This window comes from Erythrolamprus reginae, chromosome Z (genome assembly GCF_031021105.1).
Source record: "Erythrolamprus reginae isolate rEryReg1 chromosome Z, rEryReg1.hap1, whole genome shotgun sequence".
NCBI lineage: Eukaryota > Metazoa > Chordata > Lepidosauria > Squamata > Dipsadidae > Erythrolamprus > Erythrolamprus reginae.
Window position 1 is genome coordinate 136,159,580 of NC_091963.1, and position 26,752 is coordinate 136,186,331.

Genomic DNA, 26,752 nt, shown 5'->3' on the forward strand with positions numbered 1-26,752 from the left:
GTTACTGTGGATTTGCCAGCCACGTCTGCTGGAAGTTTGTTCCAAGCATCTACTACTTTTTCAGTAAAAAAATATTTTTTTCACATTGCTTCTAATCTTTCCCCCAGCTAATCTCAGATTGTGTCCCCTTGTTCTTGTGTTCACTTTCCTATTAAAAACACTTCCCTCCTGAAACTTATTTAACCCTTTAACGTATTTAAATGTTTCAATCATGTCCGCCCTTTCCCTTCTGTCCTCCAGACTATACTGATTGAGTGCCATCCTCCAGCATTACCTCGAAAGAACGGGGCCCCAATTCCCTGCTCACAGTTCCCCTTTCCCACGTCTTGTTCCTGGAATAAGATCGCGCATACACCCCGTCTCCCACATGTATTCCTCTAACTGATGGTTCAGGCCGTTGCACCCCAATGGTGTAACCTGGGTGCAACCTATCCAGAATAATCCTCAATTTCCGACCCATCAGAAGCTCGGCCGGGGTCCTACCCGTGGACACACACGGAGTGGAATGTTGGGCCAACAACACTTCCGCCAATTTCTCTTTCCACGAGCCCTGTGGCATTTTCTTCAAAGCCTCCTTAACAGCCCTAACTGCCCGTTCTGCTTGGCCATTACTGGCCGGATGCCAAGGTGAGGAAAGGGCATGCCTAATGCCAGCTGATGCTAGGAAGGATTCAAACAAAACCGAAGTAAACTGTGGCCCATTGTCTGAGACTAATAGATCCGGAAGGCCATGTGTGGCGAAAAGGGCCCTTAAAGAATCTATCACTGTCTGAGCCTGAGTGGACCCTAACTGGGCCACCTCTACCCACTTGGAATAGGCATCAACTGTTATTAAGAATGTTTGGCCCAAAAACGGACCGGCCAGATCTATGTGTACTCTAGTCCAGGGTCCTGACGGCGGCTCCCATGCCAACGGCTCCGCCCGAGGGGGAAACGGTCTGCACTCCTGACAACTCATACAATTGGCCACTCTCTGCTCTATTTCCCTGTCCATACCCGGCCACCACACATAGTCCCGGGCCAATCCCTTCATTCTCACAATGCCCGGGTGACCTCTGTGCAACATGGCCAGCACTTGATTCCGTAACCTACCTGGCACCAAGACCCTCTCACCTCTTAGTATTGTGCCCTTCTCAACAGAGAATTCCGATCTGCAGCGCCAAAAGGGAACGAGATGCTCGGCGGGGGTCGAATTCGGCCATCCCCGCAACACCCACTGCCTAACCTGGGATAAAGCACGGTCCCTTCCAGTTTAACCCTAAAAGATTTGAAAAGGGTCCATCCACCACTATTAAGGGCAACTTGCCCACAAACGACTTGAATTTGACCGTAAAACGACCCTCCCCCAGAATTGGAATTAAGGAGCCTTGGTAGTCTTTGAGAACTGAGCTGCAGGGCCGTAGGTGATTCTTGCTTAACCTAGGAAAACAGCGCTTCAAGGTAGACCACGAAGCCAAAGAATGCGCCGATCCCGTGTCTACTTGCATTGAACACCAAGCGTCCCCCAGGCGAACTTCAACAGAAATTTTTTTCTGTGCCGCTCGACATCTTCCAGACATACGATGTTGCTAGACGCGGGAAACTGTAGACAGTATTACATTCATCTCGGCGGTTCGATGAATATTTCTTTTGCCAACGAGAGTTGTAGTTCTGGGACTCCCTCTGCTCCCTCCTCGGGGTTGGTGGGGATCTGCGAGAACGGCAGACCCTCGCAATGTGCCCCCGGGCACCACATCGCCGGCAAGCCGCGTCCCTAAATGGGCAATTTGATCTAAAATGGCTTCCCCCGCAGCCCCAACACGGAGACAACGGAGGACGGGGACGGGCAGCAGGCGGATCCCGGCTGCGGTTAGCTGCCAGCCGGCAAACCTCTTCCTCCTCCCCGGCATTGGAATCCTCCTTCTCTACAAGAGCCGGGGGCTTGTCTGGAAGCAGCGGCCCTTTACTGGTGACATTTACGGAGCTGTCCATGGCTGCGAGAGACAAGGTTGACAGCTCGAACGCGCGGGCTTCCGCCAGAGCTGTTTGAAAAGTTAAGTCTCGGGTGGCCAGGAGACACCTCTTAAGGCGTCCATCCCTCACCCCAAAAACCAATCTGTCCAATAAGTAGTCGTTTAGGTCTGTAAATTCACAGTATAAAGCCGCCCTGCGGAGAGCGGCTACAAAATCATTGATTGATTCCCCTTCCGCCTAGTTCCTCTGGTAAAATTTGTATCTCCGGGCACAGCGGGACGGGGCAGAGGCATAATGGTCCTGCAGCATAGACAGAAATTGCTGCCACGGAACCTCATGTATTGAGACTGGGGCGAACAAAGCCCTCGCCGTCTCAAACATCTCTGGGCCACAAAACCCGAGGAAATAAGATCTCTTCCAATCCCCTGATATTTCGGTATAGCCATTAGAAATTAAAAAACAATCGAAGCGGGCCACGTATGAGTCCCACGTCTCCCCTTGAGGGTCGAAGGGGGGAAAGGTCAGCTGTACCGACATCCTCACTTACTGTTACAATACTTAGTAAGAATCCGTATGGAACGTTCGCCTCTCGTCGCCAGTGTAATAAGTGAGGCCTCGGTTAAGTCAGAATGCTTTAATCAGAACTCATGCCAGGCTGGCAGGTACAGGCTTAAAGGAAAAAACATTACAGAGGCTTTTATACTCCAAGCTGCCTGAGGCAGCAACCAATTAACTTTAGAGAAACTTCCCGCTTACTATGTATCCAGGGGACGCGCGCCAATCAGCACCCTGGATAGCCCCGGCTCGCAAGACTCCTAGCGGCCGGCTGTTACTAAACAGACAGACACTACACTTTCCTGATAAGTTTTATGCTTAAGACCTTCCACCATTTTTGTAGCCCGTCTTTGGACCCGTTCAATTTTGTCAATATCTTTTTGTAGGTGAGGTCTCCAGAACTGAACACAGTATTCCAAATGTGGTCTCACCAGCGCTCTATACATGATCTTTGGCTCTGCAGCCAAGTCCCATATGGAAAGGAAATGGTCTATTATTGAGAGACAGAAGGTCCATGGGGCATCCCATGTGATTCGGGTAGAAAAGGTATCCCTCCTGCTCTCAAGAGGTCTCACTGTTAATCTCTTCACTGTTGGAAGTGCTTTCTAGGGATTACCTGACCACATGAGGTGTCAGCTATCATTTTAGGTCCCACGTAGTTGGCCTTCTCGGACAAAACAATGCTGTCTGATGGGACCCAGGGGAAGAGCCTTCTCTGTAGCGGCCCCGGCCTTTTGGAATCAATTCCCCCCGGAGATTCGAACTGCCCCTACCCTCCTTGCCTTCCATAAAATGTTGAAGACTCATCTTTGCCACCAGGCATGGTGGGATTAATCTCCCCCCTCCTTTTTTTTGCTGACCTTATTATGTTTATTATGTTTTTTATTTAGTTGGACTGAGTGTGTATGACTGTGTAGTAGATAAGTTTTTATAATGTATTTTTAAATTAGTCTTCGGAGAGGGGTGGCATACAAATCTAATAGATAATAATAATAATAATAATAATAATAATAATAATAATAATAATAATAATTTTCCTCCTAGAATTAACTCCCAGGCCCCTGCCTCATGGTAGGTTACTCCTAATCTCCTGAAGCTTGGGGACTGCAAAAAACAGCCCAAACGGAGGTTCACTTGTGTCCTCACCCCCAGGAGCTTGTTAAGGTGAGGACCCAAATTGTTGGGGGCAATATGCTGACTCTGTAAACCGCTTGGAGCAGCTGTGGAAGAAGTATATAAGTCTAAGTGCTATTGCTATTGCTGCAATACAATCCCAAGGTAGGGCAGGGCTTGTGTGGAGTCTTCACTGTAGGTGTCAAGACACCACATTGGTACAACTTGTTCCTTGCTTGCCAGCCAGAAAAACAGCCCAGCAAGGTCACCTGCCTCGTTTTCTGCCACCAATCCACTAATTAGTGGCTGAGAGTAAGCCAATTGCAGCTTGTTTTGCTTGCCGGCTAGCGATAATTAAAACTATTGTTGTTGTTTTCCCCATTTTTCCTTCCTTGGCTTGGACTTTTATTTAATTTTCCTGGAAATCCAGTTACAGCAGTGGGTTCCACAGGCTATATAATTCCTAATGAGGAGGCTATCAACTCCCCCTCCAGCAGACTTCCTTTTGCAGTGCCAATAAAATGAAAAAGCATGCCAAGGGGAAAGTATTTAAAGAAATCTTACTCCAGACACACCTGGAGGAAGTATGGCAGGTTTAAACATGACCTAAGCATGGCCCATAAAATCACCTCCTGCAACGTCCTTCCTGTCAATGACTACTTCAGCTTCAACCACAACAACACACGAATACACAACAGATATAAACTTAAAGTAAACCGTTCCAAACTCGACTACAGGAAATATTTTATTTTTATTTATTTATTTATTTTGTCCAATACACAATAATACACAAGGTTATAGAGGATATAGTAGAGAAGATAGGGGAGATATAGGAGAGACTATAGGACAGAGGACGGAAGGCACTCTAGTGCGCTTATGTACGCCCCTTACTGACCTCTTAGGAATCTGGAGAGGTCAACCGCCCCTTACTGACCTCTTAGGAATCTGGAGAGGCCAGCCATGGATAGTCTAAGGGTAAAATGTTGGGGGTTAGGGGATGATACTACAGAGTCCGGTAATGAGTTCCACGCTTCGACAACCTGATTACTAAAGTCATATTTTTTACAGTCAAGTTTGGAGCGGTTAATATTAAGCTTGAATCTGTTGTGTGCTCTTGTGTTGTTGCGGTTGAAGCTGAAGTAGTCTTTGACAGGCAGGACATTGCAGCATATAATCTTGTGGGCAATACTTAGATCATGTTTAAGGCGTTGTAGTTCTAAGCTTTCTAGATCCAGGATTGTAAGTCTAGTTTTGTTGGGTATTTTGTTGCGGGTAGAGGAGTGAAGGGCTCTTCTGGTGAAGTATCTTTGGACATTTTCGAGGGTGTTAATATGACTTTATCAACCAAGTAGTTAATGCACGGAACTCACTATTGGACTCTGTAGTTTCATCACCTAACCCCCAAAACTTTACCCTTAGATTATCCACTGTTGACCTATCCTGATTCCTAAGTGGTCAGTAAAGGGCGTGCATAAGGGCACCAGAGTACCTTCCGTCCCCTGTCCTCATGTTTCTCTTTTACTAGTATCATGTATGTAAACATTGTTATATCTTTGTATACTACCAGAATGTACTTGACACCAGTGTTTCCTCTAATTTTTTTGCGGGGTGGGCGGAAAAGTATAGTGTCTGAGCTGCAGTCCCTTCGTGACTGGGCGGCACAGAAATAATAAATAAATAAATAAATAAACAAACAAACAAACAAACAAAAAACCCACCCTGTTTTGCCTCAGAGAATATCAAAATAAAATACAGTACAGTACTGTACTGTGTGTCTATAACAGTGAGCTCATAATAGGGCAACTCTATCAATATCAAAATACCACTTAAATAGTTGAGCTAGTTTCAAACTAGATTTTGATTTTCTTTCTCTCTTCCTTACTCCCATTCTTTTTCTTTCTCTTTTCCTTCCTCTCTTTTTCTATCTGTTTCTCTCTCTTCCTCTCTTCCTCTCTCTCTCCTTCCCTCTCACTCTTTCCCTCTCAGCTTCTGGGCAGGTTTGGAAAACTCTGAGTTGATGATGATTTTTAAGCGAGCGATTGCTCACTGCTCAGCTTAGAGGGAACTATGCTTGACACAACTAAACAAACAAACAAGCAAACAAACAAACGATCGCACCAACAACAGTCAAGCAGGCTTGGCACAGCAAAAGTACATTGCTTTCCAGGACTGTCGTAAAGCCATAGTTGCCATGGCTTGTAAAGAGCCACAGCCCTGTGCAGAAATATTTGGGTACCGACATTTGTGGGTGAGGTCGTGTGGAAACGAGAGTGATTCACACTGGGTGCTTTCTCGCTTCTGTTCCTGCCAGTTTCACTCACTTTTATATCCTTCTTTCCGTCTTAGGTAATTATATCCACCCAGGTAAGCAGACTCGTGTTGGTTTTGTGATGCCTTCCTCTGGGCCAAACTGGTTCTCCCAGTAGCAATGGCCATAAATTCCCTAGTGTGATGCTGGTAACATTTGAAGTTGACGAATAGGGGAGCAGAGTATTTGAGGGCAGGGGAGATAGAGGGGCTGAGAAGACAAAATTTATCTGCAGGGAAGGCTGGAAAACAGCACTTGTTTCTGACAAAGAGAGGTGGCCCCAGCAGATGCCAATGTTGCTTCACATGCTAAGCAAGAATTCCCATGTTAGAAACTAACAATGTTTATGTGGTAGGCAGTGGCACGGCTTCAAGAAACGAACCTGGCAACCTTCCAGATGTGCAAGGCCTAAGGTTGGATATCTTGCATATACCTGAAAAACATTAGATCTACATTTGTCTGAAGTGAGATAGGGTTTCCTGCCTGAGCAGGGGGTTGGACTAGAAGACCTCCAAGGTCCCTTCAATCTCTCTTTTCTACCCTACTCTACTCTACTCTACTCTATTTACCTACCTACATATCTATCTATCTACCTACCTACCAACCAACCTACCCACCTACCAACCTACCTACCTACTTACCTACTTACCTACCTACCTATCCATCTATCTGCCAACCTACCTACCCACCTACCTACCTACCTACCAATGAACCTACCTACCTACCTACCTACCTATCTATCTATCTATCTATCTACCAATATACCTACCTACCCACCTACCAACCTACCTACCTACCAATATACCTACTTACCAACCTACCTACCTATCTACCTACCTACCAACCAACCTACCTACCTACCTGTCTGTCTGTCTGTCTGCCTGCATGCCTGCCTACCTACCTACCTACCTACCAACCAACCAACCTACCTACCTACCTACCTACCTACCTACCTACTAACCTACCTACCTACCTACCTACATATCTATCTACCTACCTACCTACCAATCAACCTACCTACCCACCTACCTACCTACCTACCTATCTACCAATATACCTACCTACCTACCTACCTACCTATCTATCTATCTATCTATCTAACTATCTAATTTGACTTCTATGCCGCCCAATCCCAAAGGACTTAGGGCGGCTTACAGCAATATAAAAAATACAAATATAGAGTTAGTTGAAGCAATGGGTAATGTTTTAATAGAATAATAGAGTTGAAAGGGACCTTAGAGATCTTCTAATCCTACCCCCAGCACAGGCAGGAAAACCCATACCAGTGATGGTGAACCTATGGCACGGATGCCACAGGTGGCACACAGAGCAATATCTGTTGGCAGGTAAGCTGTTGGCCTAGCTTAATTCCAACATGCCTGTGTATGCTGGCCAGCTGAGTTTTAGCTTGCACAGAGGCTCTGGGAGGGCATTTGGGGCTTGTAGAGAGCCTCTGGGGGGTGGGGAGAGCAAGTTCGGGGAGGCTTGAAATAGACTTCTGAACTTCTGGTAGGCCCATTTTCTGTAGGGTCCGTTTCTAGCCTCCAGAGGGCCTCTGGAGCCTGGGGAGGCCATTTCCCCCCTCCTGGATGCTCAAAGAAAACACCCCCTTCTCCCCAGCTGTAGTGCAGGAAGCCAACTAGGCTACAACCATGATGGCCACGCACAGCCAGCAACCACTCGCTAAAATTTTTGAAGCCCGCCCTTGGTTAAGTCATATATTGAAGCCAGTTGGAAATGTTTTCTAGTTTGCAATTCTGTGTCCAAACAGCCTTCTGTGGGAGGGGGAAAGATGAACCTCTGCTAAAGAAAGCTCCTGATCTCTCTCTCTCTCTCTCTCTCTCTCTCTCTCTCTCTCTCTCTCTCTCCCTCTCTCTCTCTCTCCCTCCCTCTCCCTCCCTCTCTCTCTCTCTCTCTCTCTCTCTCTCCCTCCCTCCCTCTCTCTCTCTCTCTCTCTCTCCCTCCCTCTCCCTCCCTCTCTCTCTCTCTCTCTCTCTCCCTCCCTCCCTCCCTCTCTCTCTCTCTCGTCTCCCTCCCACTCTCTCTCCCTCCCTCCCTCTCTCTCTCTCTCTCTCCCTCTCTCTCTCTCTCTCTCCCTCCCTCTCTCTCTCTCTCCCTCCCTCTCTCTCTCTCTCTGTACCCGTGAAAATCTATGAAAACAAATACAGTACATGTTTTGTGACATGGAAAGCAGCGGGATGAAACTATGTGAATCACGATCTGGTGATAAGACACAAGCAACCAATCAGGAAGCAATGGTGGCTGGCCATTTCAACAACTGTAGTTAAACAACTCCGGAAGACTATTTCACAAACCCGTCTTCAACAGTGAGTTATGTTGGGATGGGGGTGCACAAGTATTCCCCTACTTACGACCATTTGTTTAGCGATCATTTGAAGTCACTGCAGCAGTGAAAAAAAGTTATGGCTGGTGCTCACATTTTTGACCATCGCAGCATCCCCATAGTCGTGGGAATTTGGGAGCTTAGCAAACGGCATGTATTTAAGGTAGTTGCAGCATTCTGGGCTCATGTAATCGGCATTTTTTAAATCTTTAAATATTTTAATTAATTGGATTATTTATGATTTGTTGCACTTGTTGTGAGCCGCCCCGAGTCTTCGGAGAGGGGCGGCATACAAATCCAAATAATAAATAAATAAATAATAAATAAATATTTTTTTTTAACCTTCCAAGCTGATTTTTAACAAGCAAAGTCATTGGGGGAAGCCAGGTTTGCTTAATGACCACGGGATTCACTTTACGACTGCAGGGATTCACGTAACAGCCGTAGCAAAAATAAATAAATAAAATATTGCAAAACCGGATGCAACTCATTTAACAATCATCTTGTTTAACAATGAAAATTCCGGTCCCAATTGTAGTCGTAATTTGAGGACTAAAGTACCTGTATAGAGTTTTGGAGTTCACTTCTCCCAGCCTCTTTTCTGCACCACCTCTGCTTCACTCTCCTGAATACACTGTGGAGTTACAAGCAGCTGGTTCCTGCACCTGCTCACTATCTTATTTGGTTCAGAATTCCACCCTAAATGTCACAAGTTCATGTTTATCTAAAGTTTGTGGAAGCCACTCAGAACTCTTCCACTGTTGGGCTGGCACACCCAGGAGTAGCAATTGAGAAGCTCGTATATTCAAATAAATGAAGATTAAATGATGGAAGAGAAGAGAGAAAAGCACGGAGCAAATTCAAAACGAGAAATTTTGAAATTGATTGCTTGGTGCTGAATAAAAATGGGTGTAAATACAAGGGAGTGAACGAGGATGTTGGTGCACATCTATGCTCAGAACGAAGGGTGTGGAGATACAGCAGTAAAGCCGTAGAAGTCAAACTGCTACCCTTCCTACGAGAAAAACCTATGGAAGAAAAAGACTATGCAGGTAGTCCTCAACGTACGGTCAAAATTGAGCCCCAACTATCCGCTGCTAAGCGAGATATTCCTTAAGTGAGTTTTGCCCCATATTACGACTTTTCTTGCCACAGTTGTTAAGTGAATCCTGCAGTTGTTAAGTTAGTGACACAGTTGATGAATGAATCTGGCTGCCTGGTTGACTTTGCTTTCAAGAAGTCACAAAAGGGGACCACATGATTTCAGGGAATCGTCATAAATATGAGTCAGTTTACCAAGTGTTTGAATTTTGATCATATGACCATGGAGATGCTGCAAAGGCCGTACCTGTGAAAAATGTTCATAAGTCACTTATTTTCAAGGCGGTTGTAACTTCCAATGGTGGCTAAATCAATCATCGTAAGTCGAGGACTACCTGTAGAATGTTCCCACTGCAAAGAATGTCCTGATGCAACCTAAGACTTTTTTCACCCAACTCAATGTGTCATCTCCATCCGGGAAAGAATTCAAAGAGATGACTAAGAAGAAGGAAGAGAAGGATGAAAATAGAAAACTGGGAAGCAAACGGGGCAAAGGGCTCAAAGTTGGGATGGCAACAAGGGGTGGGCTGTAGGACTCTGAATCCATAACTTTGGTGAGAAAGTACAATGAAGCACAGCCCATGAGAAAATCCGCATCTCTGAGACTTTCAACCTAGCAAATACACTGGAGGGAGAGAACATGAAAGGGTTGAATAAATGATGGGTTGTTGTGGTTGGCTCTGGCCCAGCTCCTGCCCCAAGGAATGTAGAGGTGGATGCAGGGGAAACATCAACGTGTTATAGGCCTGCTTTATTGCCGACAGAGGCAAGTAGTGAAGTTTCCTCAGAAGAAGAAGAAGGTGAGGGTGACTTGGAAGAGGGGAGTTTGGCAGACAGCCCAGGACGAGATCAATCATCCTTATCATCCCTGGATTCGGAACAAGAATTTATGACACATCCACGCAGGCATAGAGTGATGCATAGGAGACAACAACTGAAGGATTATTACAGGAGATAAATGAGGCCACCTGTGGTTGGGTGGGGCTGCTGTAATTAGTGCTACAGATAAAAGAGCAGCCTGCTGTTTTAGCCTCATGGCAGTTTATCTGATTCATAGTTTCGTCAAGATCGTGGTTTTGGCTGTTCAACATGGTGTGTGGACTCTCTGGACTTTAGAATTGGACTCCATTTCCCAGTTATTGGGTGAGCAATTGGACTGCATTTAACCTGTGCCTTGTGTGTACCAGAAAATCCCTTTGACACTTAAAAAGGGAGCTGTTTCTGTTTTTCTGTTGATAAAGACTTTTGGGTATTCCTTCTATCATATGTGTCTTTCTAGACTAATTACCCTGTAATTACGGGCGGTTGAGACACGCCGGCAGAACAGTGGGTATAGGGCGTATCATAGCTCCAGTAGCTAAAATGGAGCTGCGCGCACATCTCCAGGTGACCGGAGGGCGTGCACACACATCTGAGCGAGATTTTGCTTCTGCGCATGCGCAGGAAGCAAAATCCTGTGAGAGGATGCGCATGTGAGGGAGAGTTCAGCGATTTTTTGCTTGTATGCACAGGCGGAAGTGTCTGAAAAAAAATCACTGAAATCTTGCGTGCATGCATCCCCTCACAAACTTTTGTTTTCTGCGCATGCAAAATTTAATTTAATTTAATTTATTTGATTTGTATCTAATCTGCCCCTCTCCGAAGACTCGGGTTGGCTCACAACAACATAAACAGTGTGCAAATCCAATTTATTAAAAATACAATTTAAAACCCTTATAATAAAATAATCACATAATCCAATCAAAACATGCACCAACCTTAACAATTGGGGTGTGTGTGTCAATTTCCCAATGCCTGGTGGCAAAGATGAGTTTTAATGACTTACGAAAGGTGAGGAAGGTGGGGGCAGTCCTAATCTCTGGAGGGAGTTGGTTCCAGAGGGCCAGGGCCACCACAGAGAAGGCTCCTCCCCTGGGCCCTGCCAGACGACATTGTTTAGTCGACGGGACCCGGAGAAGGCCAACTCTGTGGGACCTAACCAGTCGCTGGGATTCGTGCGGCAGAAGGCGGTTCCGGAGGTTTTCTGGTCTGACCGGAAATTGATTGGCAGCCAGTGCATGCACCGGTCATCTGGAACTGTACGTGGGAACCCCCGCTATGTGTAATCCCCACTTCACCCCTAACTCCAACCCTAATCCCAACCCCTAACCCAGGGTGGGTTCCATTTATCTTCCCTTCCAATTCACATTGTGATGGAACTGCACGTTTTGCGCGAAACACCCAGAAATACCCTCTGTGCATGCACAGAAAGCTTTGCGCATGTGCAGAGGAATGTATTTGCAAGCCGAAGGACCCGTTTGGAAGCATGAACCGCCAGTCATTGCTGCCGGTTTGGCGAGTGGCAGTAAATTTCTAATACCGGTCCAAGCAGGCAGCAACCTACCACTGCCCTAACACCAACCTTAACCCCAACTCCAATCATAATACCAATTCCAACCCTAACCCCAAACCTAACCTCAATTCCAAGCCTAACCCCAAATCTAAACCTAAACCTAATCCCAACTCCAATTCCACTACTAATCCTAATCCCAACCCAAACCCTAATTCCAAACCTAGCACTAATCCTAATCCAACCTCAATTCCAACCCTAATCGCAAATCTAAACCCTAAACCTAATCCCAACCCAACCCTAACTCCAACCCTAAACCTAAATTCAACCCCAACCTTAACTTGAAACCTAGTACTAATCCTAATCTTAACCCTAACCCCAGCAAGTTTTGCACCTGACCGAAACATCTCAGTCCAGATCTCCTCCCGTCTGCTCCTTATTCCGACCACCCGCCTCACCTCTTTCACTTCCAAATGTTCCTTCATCAGTTCATCATAGCGTCGTTCCAGTTCCTCGTTACGCTCCAGGAGCATCTTCCCCAACCCGGCGGCCAACAACAAGTCCTGTTCTTTCTTCTGAAGCAGCACCCCCAGATCCGCGTCTTCGGGGTCCCCTTCCCCTGCGGCTCCAGCTGCAGCAGCATCCCCCACAAAGGCTGGCTGGCCCTCGCCCCCAAAAGGATAGTACTCATCCCCCAGAGCGGGTGGGGGAGTCAGAGGGAAAGGGCTGCGGCAGGCATCTTCCTCTGGGTACCTGGAAGAAGCCATGAAGCCATGGAGTCTCTAAGGCAGACTGGGAAGGCCTGTCCCTCAGGCTGGTTACACTGCGGAGATTTTACAAGCCAGGATTCTTGGTCGCACTGGTTTCAGGCGGGTTGAAAAGGCCAGAGAAAGAGCTGAGAGGCAGAACCTGGCTTGTCCTATTTCCCCATGGAATAAGATGTCTCCAGGAAAAGAAAGCCACAGGTGGTCTCTATATCATCCAAGGTTCCAAGGAGGGGAGGAGATAATCAAACTCTTGAGGTCCACCAAAAGTTGTGGACGACCAACCTGGGAGATTTCTGGCTGCTTTCCTTCTGATCGGGTTTCGCTGTTTATTTCCCGATTGCAGCCTCCGCCCTCCCAGGCGACAGGTGAGGTTTGACGCTGTTTGCTCCACCTTTCCTAGCTCAAAGCCTCACCTGTTGCTAGTGTTTCTCCTCCCTTGGGAAATTCCTGACCGTGCAGTTTTTCCACTGCCTTGGTGTATCATAAAAGCAACCAAATCCTGTGGCTTAAAGGCCAGAGAAAAGCCTGTTTTCTGATTGCCCAGCCTTTTCCTTATTCAGACCACTTTTTTTGTTGTTGTTCTTGGGTTTTTTGGGGGCCATGCAGCCTGAAATTAGCAGTTCTTTGAACCTTTAAATGGGAGGTGCCAGGTGAGCAGGTTCATCCGGGTGACATTTAAACTCTCAAGAGTTAAAAGCACCAATTTAGGCTGTGTTTTCTATTTCCTTTCTTCTCGGATGGTTTCCCTGTTTATTTCCTGTTTTCTGCCTTTACGGCAAAGGTTACAAAAGTCTTTTAAGCACCTTTTGCAACTTCCTACTGCAGTTTGCAAATTGGAGATGGATGAAATAAGTTGGGTGCAGACACCAGTACATTCATGGCAGAGCTGAGATTTATAACTCTGCTGTCTTCAGCCACTAGATTATATCTGCACTCTCAAATATAAACATCCTCTGTTTATATGATATAATTAATAATTCCAGTTCCAATTCTTCCCGTCCTTAAATCCACATGGAATGCATAAGGATTAAAACAGGTTTAAAAATATCCCACATCAAGCAAAGCCGGAAGCAATACAGAAATTTAGGGGTAAATCTTCACACATATGTTGCATCATGCTAAGCATGAAGAAACATTTAAAGATTTCAGCAAAGAAGGGATAACATTTACGATAAAATAAACTGGAGCAAAACATAAAATGTATTTGTATTCTGTCTTTATATTTTTTTAAAAAATAACTCGGTGCAGCTAACATATCCACCATACTTTCTTCCTCCCCTTTTTCTTGTAACAACAACCCTGCAGAGTAGGTTAAGTTGAGAAAGAATGACTAATCCAAAGTCACCCAGCTGGCCTTCATAGCTAAGGCAGGATTAGAATCCACAGCCTTCTATTCTCTAGCCTGGTGCCTTAACTGCAAGACCAAAGTGGTTGTCAGGCTACTTTATTTTTAAATGTCATTTATAAGTGTGACAATGTTATTTATAATGCTCAATTTTTGGCAGAAAGTTGTGAAGATAAAGCTGATAGAGCAAAACTTCTATTATGGTCAAAATCATGTGTAAGAAGCCAGAAAATAAATTTGTTACAGCTTGGTTCAAATAATTTTTCACCCAAAGTTAGATTTAAAAATAATGACGGAATGTCAGAAAACAAGGGAGAGGGGTTTTTTTTAATCATGTGAGTAGAATTTATGATATGTGAAGTTCTCCTAAAACAGTATATTAATATTGTTGTTGACAGAAGTTAACCAAGTTATAGTACTCCTAAAAGTATGATTGTAAATATGCTTTAAATAAAATTCAGATTCAAGCCAATTTTTAACCCCTGTGAATTAAGAAGCAACCTCATTCTTTTAACATTTCTTACAGTAAGTTGCTTTCATATATATATATAGCCAAGATCAACATTTGTTTAAAAGAAAAACTTCAAAGAACTGAAAACTTCTAAGGGAAAGTTATTGTGAACTAAACTTTGAAATCGGGATTAACATTAAACAATTAACTGGCCTAATTCCCATTAGGTCTCAAAGATGAAGTTTAATAAATGGGATATCAAGCAGAAACCATTTGAATAATTTAATAATCTAATTCTGGTGATAGATCTGAGATAGGACCAATTTAATCAATACAGATAGTCCTCAACTTATGATCGCAATTGACCCCAACATTTATGTTGTTAAGTGAAAAATTTGTTAAGTGAGTTTTGCCCCATTATACGACTCTTCTTGCCATTGTTGTTAAGTGAATCTGGCTTCCCCATTGACTTTGCTTCTCAGAATGTCGCAAAAAATGATCGCTTGACCTTGGGACAACACAATAGACATAAATATGCACCCAATTATAAATCATGTGATCATGGGCTACAATGGTCATAAGTGTGAAAAATGATAATAAGTCACATTTTTCAGAGCCAATGTAACTTTGAACTGCCAGTAAAAATTGTTTTAAGTTGAGGACTACCTATATATAGATCTCTCCTAGTCTCCCTTAATTTTCAAATTCAGCAAAAAACACGTGACACATACAGAATATAGTTTGTCGGCTATGAATAAATTAACTGCCTTGGAAATGGCCCTGGGCTGGGCCGAGAGCTGTGATGTTCCTTCAATATACCAGGGTGATTCAACACAAAAAATATGTAACCCTTCCCTGGTACAGAGCTGAAGGGATTGGATACTGTAGCCTAGAGGTTAATTCTCTGCCTTACAAGGCAAAGGTTGCAAGTTCAAGTCCCAGTGAGGGTATGGCTAGCTGATGAGGCCAAAATAATGCTGAAATAGTCTTAGTCTCCCTTAATTTTAAAATTCAGCAAAAACATGTGACGTGTATATATATGTTATATATACTGTGTGTGTATATATCGGTGAATGTGATTTCACCGAAACGTCGCATCACATTCACCATCATCAGGCTGAAGTTGTTAGCTTCGTGCTGCTTTGAATATAGTTTGTTTGCAACTGCCATTTTGGGATTCCCTTCATTTTTGCTGGCGCTGCTTTGAATCCCAGCGAGGGGAGCCTCAGGGAAATCCCAGCAGTGCAAGAATGGGCGCTTTGGCTGGCAACGGAAGTCCGGAAGAGGGAATTCCCAGCAGCGGAGTGAGTTTTGGGTTTGCATGCATTATTCGCTATTTCATTGATTCCTATGGGAAACATTGTTTCATCTTACAAACTTTTCTATTTACGAACCTCGTCACAGAATGAATTAAGTTCGTAAAACGAGATACCACTGTACCTTCTTTGCTTTTGTTTATGTCTATACCATACCTGTTATCTTGTACACGTTTTGACAAATAAAATAAATAAAATAAAATAGTGGTTTGGTAATTTCTTCACTTTGCATCCTATCTCCCTCATTTTTGGTATGTGGGTGGGGAGATGAATATTCCCTCCCTGCTGTCTTTCTGGCAGATAGAATAGAATAGAATATAATTTTATTGGCCAAGTGTGATTGGACACACAAGGAATTTGTCTTGGTGCATAAGCTCTCAGTGTACATAAAAGAAAAAGATACATTTGTCAAGAATCATGTGGTACAACACTTAACGATTGCCATAGGGGTCAAATAAGCAATGAAGAAACAATCAATATTAATAAAAATCTTAGGATACAAGCAACATGTTACAGTCATACAGTCCTAAGTGGGAGGAAAAGGATGATAGGAATGATGAGAAAAAGAACTAGTAGAAATAGAAGTGCAGATTTAGTAAAACGTCTGACAGTGTTGAGGGAATTATTTGTTTAGTAGAGTGATGGCGTTTGGGAAAAAATCCTGTTCTTGTATCTGGTTGTCTTGGTGTGCAGTGTTCTGTAGTGACGATTTGAGGGTAAGAGTGGAAACAGTTTGTGTCCAGGATGCGAGGGGTCAATAAATATTTTCATAGCCCTCTTTTTGACTCGTGCAGTCTACAGGTCCTCAATAGAAGGCAGGTTGGCAGCAATTGTCTTTTCTGCAGTTCTGATTCTCCTCTGAAGTCTGTGTCAGTCTTGTTGGGTTGCAGCACCAAGCCAGACAGTTATAGAGGTGCAGATGGCAGACTCAGTGATTCCTCTGTAGAACTATCTATCTATCATCTATCTATCTATCTATCTATCTATCTATCTATCTATCTATCTATCTATCTATCATCTATCTATCTATCTATCATCTATCTATCTATCTATCTATCATCTATCTATCTATCATCTATCTATCATCTATCTATCTATCTATCTATCTATCTATCTATCTATCTATCTATCTATCTATCTATCTATCTATCTCCCGTTTTCCCCCAAATAAGACATCCCCTGATAATCCAATCGGGCTTTTGAGTGCATGGCAATAAGGCCAAGCACTTATTACAGGGTTCAAAAAATATAAGACAATGTCTTATTTTCAAAGTCATCCAGCCTGCTTTCATGTTGAAGGACTAGAAGACTACAATTCATCGTCTTCTGATTTCTAGCCTGGTGCTTTAACCCAAACTGGCTCTTGCCAAATTCTACTGAATTAAGCACTCACAGACAAAAGAGATTAAAATTTAACATGGCTTCTGCCTCAAATCTGCTTTTTACAAACAACCTAAATCCCCAAGGAAGGCCCTCTGGCTTCTTTTCTGCGCCTCCTCCAGCAACAGGAGGTACTTCCAGCATTTTATCTGAGTTTCTGGGAAGATTATCTCCCTATTTCTTTCTCCAGTTCAACAGCAGTAACTTCCGTTTCTGTTTTAGAAGAAAATTCCCCTCCAATTTTTTTTTCCTATTTAGAAAAGGAAAGAGATGTAGCGCCTGTCTGTCCCTGTGTTGATTCTGCTTGCTTAAAAGGAAGAAATGTGTATTCTCACTAGGAGGTTGACTGTCACTCCTGCGAAAAAAAATCAATGATTTGTTCCAGAGTTCAGATCCTAAAATGCCTGATCAATATTCCTGGCTCCTGCCTGGCTTCTCCTTTCCCCAGAAGAGATGAGAAATAATAATAATAATAATAATTTCCTTTAATATACTATTGCCAAGGAGAATACGTGCCACCAAATGAGTTGAGTACAGGTCTTTCCATAATTTATTTAGACCCAAGAGCTACCGATTACGATTTTGCACCCGGCCTTGTCTTGTGTTCATTTCCAAAGGAAGCAAACGGCCAACAAAATACATCCATACTTAAGGTTACTAACTGATAGGGAAGAATTTGACCATCTGTTCTTGAGAGCAAATTGGTCTCTGCAGAAATAAGCAGGGGAATTATTAATGCACGCAGTTCAGCTCTAATGTTTGCAGATCGACCCCTTGTTAATGTTACATGAGCAAAAGGTGGAGGGGGGAAAAATTGACATTTCCTCCCATCTAATGGGCATGACTTTTGGGGAGAGAGAAGCACGTGGTTCCTATTTTTAGAACATCTTGCAAATGCATGTTGTCCCTGATCTTTGGAAAGAGAATCCCCCAAGATAGATAGATAGATAGATAGATAGATAGATAGATAGATAGATAGATGGATGGATGGATGGATGGATGGATGGATGGATGGATGGATGGATGGATGGATGGATGGATGGATGGATGGACGGACGGACGGACGGACGGACGGACGGACGGACGGACAGACAGACAAATGAGAGATGATAGATTAGAGAATGATAAATATATAGACAGAGAGACAGACACAGAGAAAGATAAAAAATAGAGAGAGATAGTGTGACAGATGAGAGAGAGAATGATATAGACAGACAGACAGACAGACAGACAGACAGACAGACAGACGGATGGACGAATGGACGGACAGATAAAGAGACACGAGAATGATATAGATAGACAGAGATAGATAGGTAGATAGGTAGATAGGTAGATAGGTAGGTAGGTAGGTAGGTAAGTAGATAGGTAGGTAGGTAGGTAGGTAGGTAGGTACTAGGTAGGTGGGTAGATGATGGATAGATAGATGAGAGATGAGATAATGATAGATATAGATAGACAGAGGTAGGTAGGACGGTAGGTAGATGATAGATAGATAGACAGATAGATAGATAGATAGATAGATAGATAGATAGATAGATGGATGGATGGATGGATGGATGGATGGATGGATGGATGGATGGATGGATGGAAGAAAGAGAGAGAGAGAGAGGAGTCAGTTGCCAAATGCCTGAATTTTGATCACATGACGATGGGAATGCAGCAAAGGTCATAAGTGTAAAAACTAGTCGTACGTCATTGTTTTCAGTGCTGTTGTAGCTTCAAATGATCACTGCATGAACTGTTGTAAGTCGAGGACTACCTGTATTAGAATCTTTTCATGTCTGCAGTTATGCTGTTAACAGGAGGAACCGGAAGAAGGAGGAAATAAGTAAATGCCAGGAGATATAGGTAATCCTTGCATAATGACTGGTTATTTTGCGACCTACTGGAGTTATGACAGCGAGGGAACGGGTGTTTTATATTAAATACTACCAGTCACCATAAATGGTTACTGTGCCACTTCAGATTTCAAATGGGTCAGTTGTATGACTCATCCAGCATTCACTGTGGTTTTTTGCCAATTTGATGCATTTTTTCCAGCAAAAACACCCATTCAAATGAGTTTGCTTCATAAATAATGTATTCGTTTAATGAACTTTGTGAAAAAAAGTGGAAAATTTATTTCATGTGGGTGCCCCAACTTAGGATTCTAACGATTTATAACTGTAATTCCAAGTTCAATTATAGTTATGAGTTAAGGCAGACCTGGGCAAAGTGCGGCCTAGGGGCCGGATGCGGCCCACCCACTGTCTGTGACCAGCCCGTGGAGGTTGGAAAGAAGGAAGGGAGGGAGGGAGAGAGGGAGGGAGAGAGGGAGGGAGGGAGGAGAAATGGAGGGAGGAAAGAAGGAAGGATAAATTCTCTTTCCATGCCCTTTTGCAAAAGTCCAATAAATGCTCATTTTTAATTGTTCATTGGTTTCATTGGCCTTTCCAAGAAATTTGAAGCAAACCCCAACCCCACCTCTCAGGGGGAAAGAGAGGAGGAGGAGGAAGAAGAGGAATCCAAAGCTACTTTCAGGCAAAGCCTCCACTATGTTTTCTCAACTGACAATGTAGGTCTGTTGAAGAGAGGCACCTGAAAGGAATATTTTGAAAGAGAAGTAAAGGACTTCCCAAAAGCAGAAATAAAAAGCAGAGAAAATCAGAGAGACAGAAGCTTCTCTCCATCTGGAGAAGGAAGGAAGGAAGGAGAAATGGAGGGAGGAAGGAAGGAAGGAAGGAAGGAAGGAAGGAAGGAAGGAAGGGGTGGGAAATTAATTTATAATTGTAATAAAATTAACTCAGTTCTACCCAATAATATACAGTATTGGGTAGAACTGAGTTAATTATATTAATCTGGCCCTCTAAAACCATCCCAATTTCTCATGCGGCCCCATGGCAAAATTAATTTCCCACCCCTGAGTTAAGGAATACCTGTAATAACTTTTATCCCTCAGATTACCATAAACCTTCTACATGGGACTTCTTCTTGAAGATGAACTGGAAGCTGCACCTGATACCGAATGTAGCGTCCTCTGTAGTGACTGCGTCTAACCAGTTTAACAGAAAAGCCCAAAATTTCCATCGCTAAGCAAGGGACATATTAAATGAATGATGTCCCATTTTGTGACTTTTTGCCACAGTTGTTGAACGAGTCCCTGCAGTTGTTAAATAAACCATATGGTTGTTAAGTGAATCATGCAGTTGTTAAGCGAATCTGGCTTCCCCCATTCATTTTGCTTGTTAGAAGCTGGATGGGAAGGCTACAAACAGGATCACATGACCCTGGGACATTAAGACTGTCATATACACATGCTAGTAGCCAAGTGCTCAACATCTGATCATGTGGCCACGGCGATACTGCCTGCAACACTGGTAAATGTGAAAAGTGGTCATAAGTCGCTTTTTCCCAGTGCTGTTGTAACTTCAATCACTAAGCAAATGAATGTAAATTGAGGGCTATTTGTAGTCTGAGAGATATGAATTGAGTTTGAATGCTTTTAGTTAGGTAAACTGCCCAGAGTACATAGAAACATAGAAGACCGACGGCAGAAAAAGACCTCATGGTCCATCTAGTCTGCCCTTATACTATTTCCTGTATTTTATCTTACAATGGATATATGTTTATCTCAGGCATGTTTAAATTCAGTTACTGTGGATTTACCAACCACGTCTGCCGGAAGTTTGTTCCAAGGATCTACTACTCTTTCAGTAAAATAATATTTTCTCATGTGGCTTTTGATCTTTCCCCCAACTAACCTCAGATTGTGCCCCCTTGTTCTTGTGTTCACTTTCCTATTGAATACACTTCCCTCCTGAACCTTATTTAACCCTTTAACATATTTAAATGTTTCGATCATGTCCCCCCTTTTCCTTCTGTCCTCCAGACTATACAGATTGAGTTCATTAAGTCTTTCCTGATACGTTTTATGCTTAAGACCTTCCACCATTCTTGTAGCCCGTCTTTGGACCCGTTCAATTTTGTCAATATCTATTTGTAGGTGAGGTCTCCAGAACTGAACACAGTACAGTATTCCAAATGTGGTCTCACCAGCGCCTAGGCAGCTCAGAAATTATTAAAATTACAAAAACAAGCACATGCATCAATAATAAAAAGAATTCTCTGCACTTAGATATCTCTGAAACGCTAAGCAACAGTGGCTGCCAGGAAATGTTCTTTTAAAAAGTATTTTTAAATCATGATTACCTATGTACTTCTATGTACTTCTATGTACATACTTCTATGTGCTTAAATCATGAATACTTATGTACTTATTTTTAAAAAAATATGTTTTTATTGTGTTTTTCTCATCAAACAAATATTCATAATTTACATAACTGTGCTCATTTACATATTATTTACAAACCATTCCATTTTAATCTAAGTATATGCTATATATTTCAGTTATACTGAAAATAACAAGGCTGTTATTTCCTGTATCCATCTATGGATTTTTGCCCACTATTTTTTTTTTGTTTCCGTACATAACCACTGTGTATGTACCTTGTATTTGACCACATTTTTAGCAAATTGATTCTAAATTTGAGTATATCTTCACTAATCTAGTGGGTGCCATTGACTATCGATAAAACACTTTGTCCTAGTTCTCTTTATATTTTGCCGATTTAGTTATTTTATAATTTCTATTCAAATTTCCCCCCAAGTCTTCTAATTCTATACCATGCCCAATATTTTTTACCCAGGCTATTATAACTCTTTCCACTATGTCCTCTGCTGTGTCAAGTTCTAATAAATATTTGTAAATATTTGTTATTAATTTTTCACCCAGGCCAATCAATATTTTATCTAATTGCTGTGAGACTATCTCAAATCCATACTTTTTATTTATTTATTTTTATTTATTTATTTTGTCCAATACACAATGAGGGTTTTAGAGGGTATATATCTATATACACATAGTAAAATACATGATGAAGGTTATAGAGGAGATACCCATAGTAAAATATATCTAAGAAAGAATAGAAAAGAAGATATAGTAATAGAACATATCAATGAAAGAATAGAAGAAGAGATATAGGAATAGAAGAAAGGTATAGGAGATATAGGAGAGCAATAGGACAGGGGACGGAAGGCACTCTACTGCACTTGTACTTTTCTTTACCTTTTTTATATTGTGATTGAATTTGCAAATACAGCCGTCTACAATTAAACCCTGATTTTCCAATTCTTGTCTACTTTTTAGATTTTCTTGTCAATCTAGAAGTTGCTGATATTTAACCATTTTATTCAAATCCAAAGTATTCGGATGAATTATCACTTCCATTGTGGATACCTACCCAAGGACTTTCATGTAGTATTTTCTCTTAATCTCTCGCCATACTTGCATCGGAGCTTCTCTTACTTTGAGTCTGTTGAAGTATGTATGCAGTTTGTTCTCCTTGTTCCATAGGAAGGCATGGCAACCTTTTTGTAGATCCTCCAGTGTTAGTAATCTTTCATTTCTTAAATTAATCCACTCTTTAACCCATAAAAAATAAATTGCAGCTTTATAATAAAATTGTGGGTTATCCTATTGTCTTTTTATTTTTTTAGTTTATATGCCAGACACCTGCCTGCCTTATTTGCATTTTCAAAAAGGTGCTGGTTCATACATTTAATATTATTTACAGCTTTTTCTATTAAATTTAATTTGTGTTTGCCTATACAGTGATACTTCGTCATACGAACCCCTCGTCATACGAACCCCTCGTCATACGAACCTTTCGAGATACGAATCTGGCTTTAAGATTTTTTTGCCTTGAAACCCCACCTCTGGACTTCCGTGTTTTTGCAATGCTGCGATCTCGCTGAGGCTCCCCTCGCTGGAAAACTCCACCTCCGGACTTCCGTTGCCAGCGAAGCACCCGTTTTTGCGCTGCTGGGATTCCCCTGCTGGGATTCTCCTGCAGCATCATAAAAACACATAAGCCTGGAGGTGGGGTTTCCCATGGAAGGGAGCCTTAGGGGAATCCTATCAGCGCATAGACAGGTGCTTCAGCTGGCAAAAGGGATGAGTTTTGGTCTTGCACGCATTCATCGCTTTTCCATTGATTCCTATGTGAAGCATTGTTTCGACTTACGAACTTTTCACCTTACGAACCTCATCCTGGAACCAATTAAGTTCGTAAGACAAGGTATCACTGTACTGATAACATTCAACAATTTGTTCATCTCCTGGCTTCACAAGAAGAGTCCTCCACTTCTCTGCTCATAACAGAATACCTTTAGCCACCAGATTTGAAATTTTGGACTTAAACAACTTAGAACTATGCCACCTTCGGTATCTAACATAGTACATAAAATTATCTGCTACAATGTCCTACCTGTGTCATTGATTACTTTAGCATCAACCACAACAATACATGGCACACAAAAGATACAAGCTTAAGGTAAACCACTCCAAACTCAATTGCAGAAAATTCAACTTCAGCAACAGCGGTCAATGCCTAGAATGCACTACCTGACTCTGTGGTTACTTTCCCCAAATGCCCACAACTTTAACTTTAGATTATCTACAGTCGACCTCACCCCATTCCTAAAAGGTCTGGGAGGGGCGTGCATAAGCGCACCAGTGTGCCTACCGTCCCTATCCTAATGACCCCATTTATTTGTATCCATTTTATGTATTCATAATCATGTTTATAATTATACCTGTTATCTTATGCATGCTTGATAAAATAAATAAATAAAAATAAATTACAGAACTGTGGAATGGGGGATGTCTATTAAAACTTTGAATCTGGTTGTTCGTAGCTTTTGGGGGATTTGTCATAACTTTTGAAAGGAAGTAAGCAACTGGTCATAAATTAAGGACTCCCCATACTATTCACTCAGCACCATGATAAGTTTGAACAATTACTGAATGAGTAATCATTAAGTTAGGATCATCCCCTCCCAATATAGCCTTTGTTCCAAATTGCAAGCAAATAATGGGCAAGTGAAAAGCAGTTCCATTTAACTTAGTCTCACTCCAAATCCTAATTTATCAACAATTTCGCTTGCCTGGGACAAAGATTATAACTAGTGTTGGGTGAACCGAACCTGCACAATTCGGGTCTGTACTGAATTTTGTGGTATTCGGCATGCCGGACGCCAAACCCAATTTTTTTTTAAATTTGTGCTTCGGTTTGGCATTTGTGCTGAACATAGCGAAAGCCACCACCCAGCTGTCCTCTGCTGAGAAGAGGAGGAGAAGCTGGGCGCCGGTGGTGGCAGAGGAAGGCAAACAGCGGGGAGCTGTTGGCCGGTTGGGAAGCTGAGAGGGAGGCACAAAAGGAGCTGGGGAATCCCTCCAATGAAGAGATTCTGGGGGCGGAGCTTAGACATCACATATACCAGCAGGTTGCTAAGGATGCCAAGATGATCCCTTCCTGGATTCCCGGAATCTCTTTGTGGGATTCCCTAGCTCCTTCAAAGGGAGGTCTTTTCATGTAAAAAAAATATTTATTTTTACGAAAAAGGACGCCCTCATCACCTCAAGGCTCGACTACTGTAATCCTCTCTACATGGGGCTACCTTTGAAGAATGTTTGGAAACTTCAGATCATGCAGAATGCAGCTGCGAGAGCAATCATGGGCTTCCCTAGGTATGCCCATGTTACTCCAACACTCCGCAGTCTGCATTGGTTGCCGATCAGTTTCCGGTCACAATTCAAAGTGTTGGTTATGACCTATAAAGCCCTACATGGCATTGGACCAGGATATCTGCGAGACCGCCTTCTGCCGCACGAATCCCAGCGACCGGTTAGGTCCCACAGAGTTGGCCTTCTCTGGGTCCCGTCGACTAAACAATGTTGTCTGGTGGGACCCAGGGGAAGAGCCTTCTCTGTGGTGGCTCTGACCCTCTGGAACCAGCTCCCCCCAGAGATTAGGATTGCCCCTACCCTCCTTGCCTTTTGTAAACTCCTTAAAACCCACCTCTGCCGTCACGCATGGGGGAATTGAAACATCTCCCCCTTGCCCATGTAGTTTTTGTGTATGATTCGATTGTGTGCTTTTTTATATATTGGGGTTTTTTATATATTGGGGTTTCTTTTTTTGGATTTTTCAACCTAAAACTGTAATTTAGATTGCTAAATATTAGATTTGTTACTATGTACTGTTTTTTTTTACCATTGTTGTGAGCCGCCCCGAGTCTGCGGGGAGGGGCGGCATATAAAACCAATAAATCTAATCTAATCTACCTTTAATATTAAAAACAGAAGCCTGAATATAGTTTTTCTTTCCCCACCTCGCGGCTGTTTCCTTTTGTGCTGTGTCGTTATTTATTTATTAGATTTCTCTGCCGCCCATCTTGAGCCTAATCAGGGCGGCATACAACATTAAATATATACGAAATCTAATAACTATAAAGTATGAAAAATTACTAAAACACTTTAAAAGACCCCACGTGCACTCACACACATTCATTCATCCAATCCAATCATATCTCGTATTGGCTGGAGACAGTCTCATCACTCACGGCCCCTGGTTTAAATAAAAGAATTATTCTTACTGGTTCCCGCGTGGCAAGCCGAACACTGCCGCCAAAATTAAACGTCTGTCTGCTATTTTGCCGTGTTTTCTAGGACTATAAATAAGGCAACCGAGCAGCCGTTGCCTTTGTTGGGATTTAGCGTAGTTGGTTTATGTTCCTGTTTCAGTTCCTTGCTTCTAATAAAGCATTGAAGAACTTCAACGGTCTCGTGTGTCCTGACTTAACAGCCCCCATGCCCGCCGGCAGAGGTAGGTCTTCAGATCTTTACGAAAGACTAAGAGGGAGGGGGTGGTACGTATCTCTTGAGGGAGTTCCTTCCAGAGGGCCAGGGCCACCACAGAGAAGGCTCTTCCCCTAGTCCCTGCCATTTGACATTGTCTGGCCGACGAGACCTGGAGAAGGCCGACTCTGTAGGACCTAACTGGCTGCTGGAATACATGAGGCAGAAGACGGTCCCGAAGATAATCCAGACTATCAACTTTTTCACAATTTTTTTTAAAAAAATAACCTTGTTGGGTGACATTGGGTTAGTGCATTAGAGACATCAAAAAGAGATGAGCGACTAAAGACAAACACAAGAATCTGCCTGTTGCATCTGGTGGGTGAAGATTGTCTCTGGATGATTAGACAAGGATTGACCACACAACACACTGGTGTGGGCAAATCTATTACTGCAGAAATATGAAAAAACCCAGTGTGTAGATGTGAGTACCGGTAATTGTGATGGAAGGTGGAGAACTGGTATTCATTTTGAGAGAAACACTTTGATGCAAATCAAGAATTGGGCTTGGGATCCTTACGACTTTTACAATCTTTGCAGTTGTTGTTTTTGCTCTATTTTTAAACAAGAATAGTTAGAAATGACAAATGCTCTGCTTGCATCTGCTAACATCCTTATCATCAAAGCCCTTCAGATAACAGGAGGACAGGAGTATGGTTTTTCATCCCACCACATCCTGTTGCAACAGTTCAGGCAGGAAGGAAGTTAAGGCAATTATTACTCCCTTCTCGGACTCCTAAATATTTCTAATTTCCTCCCATTTGAGAGCTTGCAGAAAAACCACACATGCACACACACACAAAAAAATGGATTTAGCCGGCTCAGTTGTAAGACCCTCCATCTTGTCTTTGTCCCCCAGGCAAGCAGAGATGTGACCACTTTGTCATCACCAGATGGCCCACCCAACAATTGCACCATTGCTGTAACCAGATATGGGCAGATTACAAGGTCTGCAAAATTAAGCATCTGTCATCCCAGCCTTGTTTCCTCTTTTCTTGGCCTGGGGATCAAATGTCCGAGCTGGGGGAGGCAGCTGGTGAAGGAGAAACAGAG

The 26,752-nt window shown here is 42.9% G+C and overlaps 1 protein-coding gene across 2 annotated transcripts in view; it reads right to left on the reverse strand.

Moving 5' to 3' along the window:
• The window catches only part of LOC139153012 (BICD family-like cargo adapter 2), a 39,475-nt gene extending 26,649 nt beyond the window's left edge, over positions 1-12,826 (reverse strand). The window contains exon 1 of one of the 2 annotated variants that reach the window (XM_070726527.1): positions 12,162-12,826. In XM_070726527.1, the coding sequence (XP_070582628.1) occupies positions 12,162-12,470 (309 nt within the window). In that variant the 5' untranslated portion in view covers positions 12,471-12,826. The remainder of the gene's footprint in view (positions 1-12,161) is intronic. The other variant, XM_070726526.1, reaches the window with a different exon arrangement.
• Between the last annotated feature and the right edge of the window lie 13,926 nt (positions 12,827-26,752).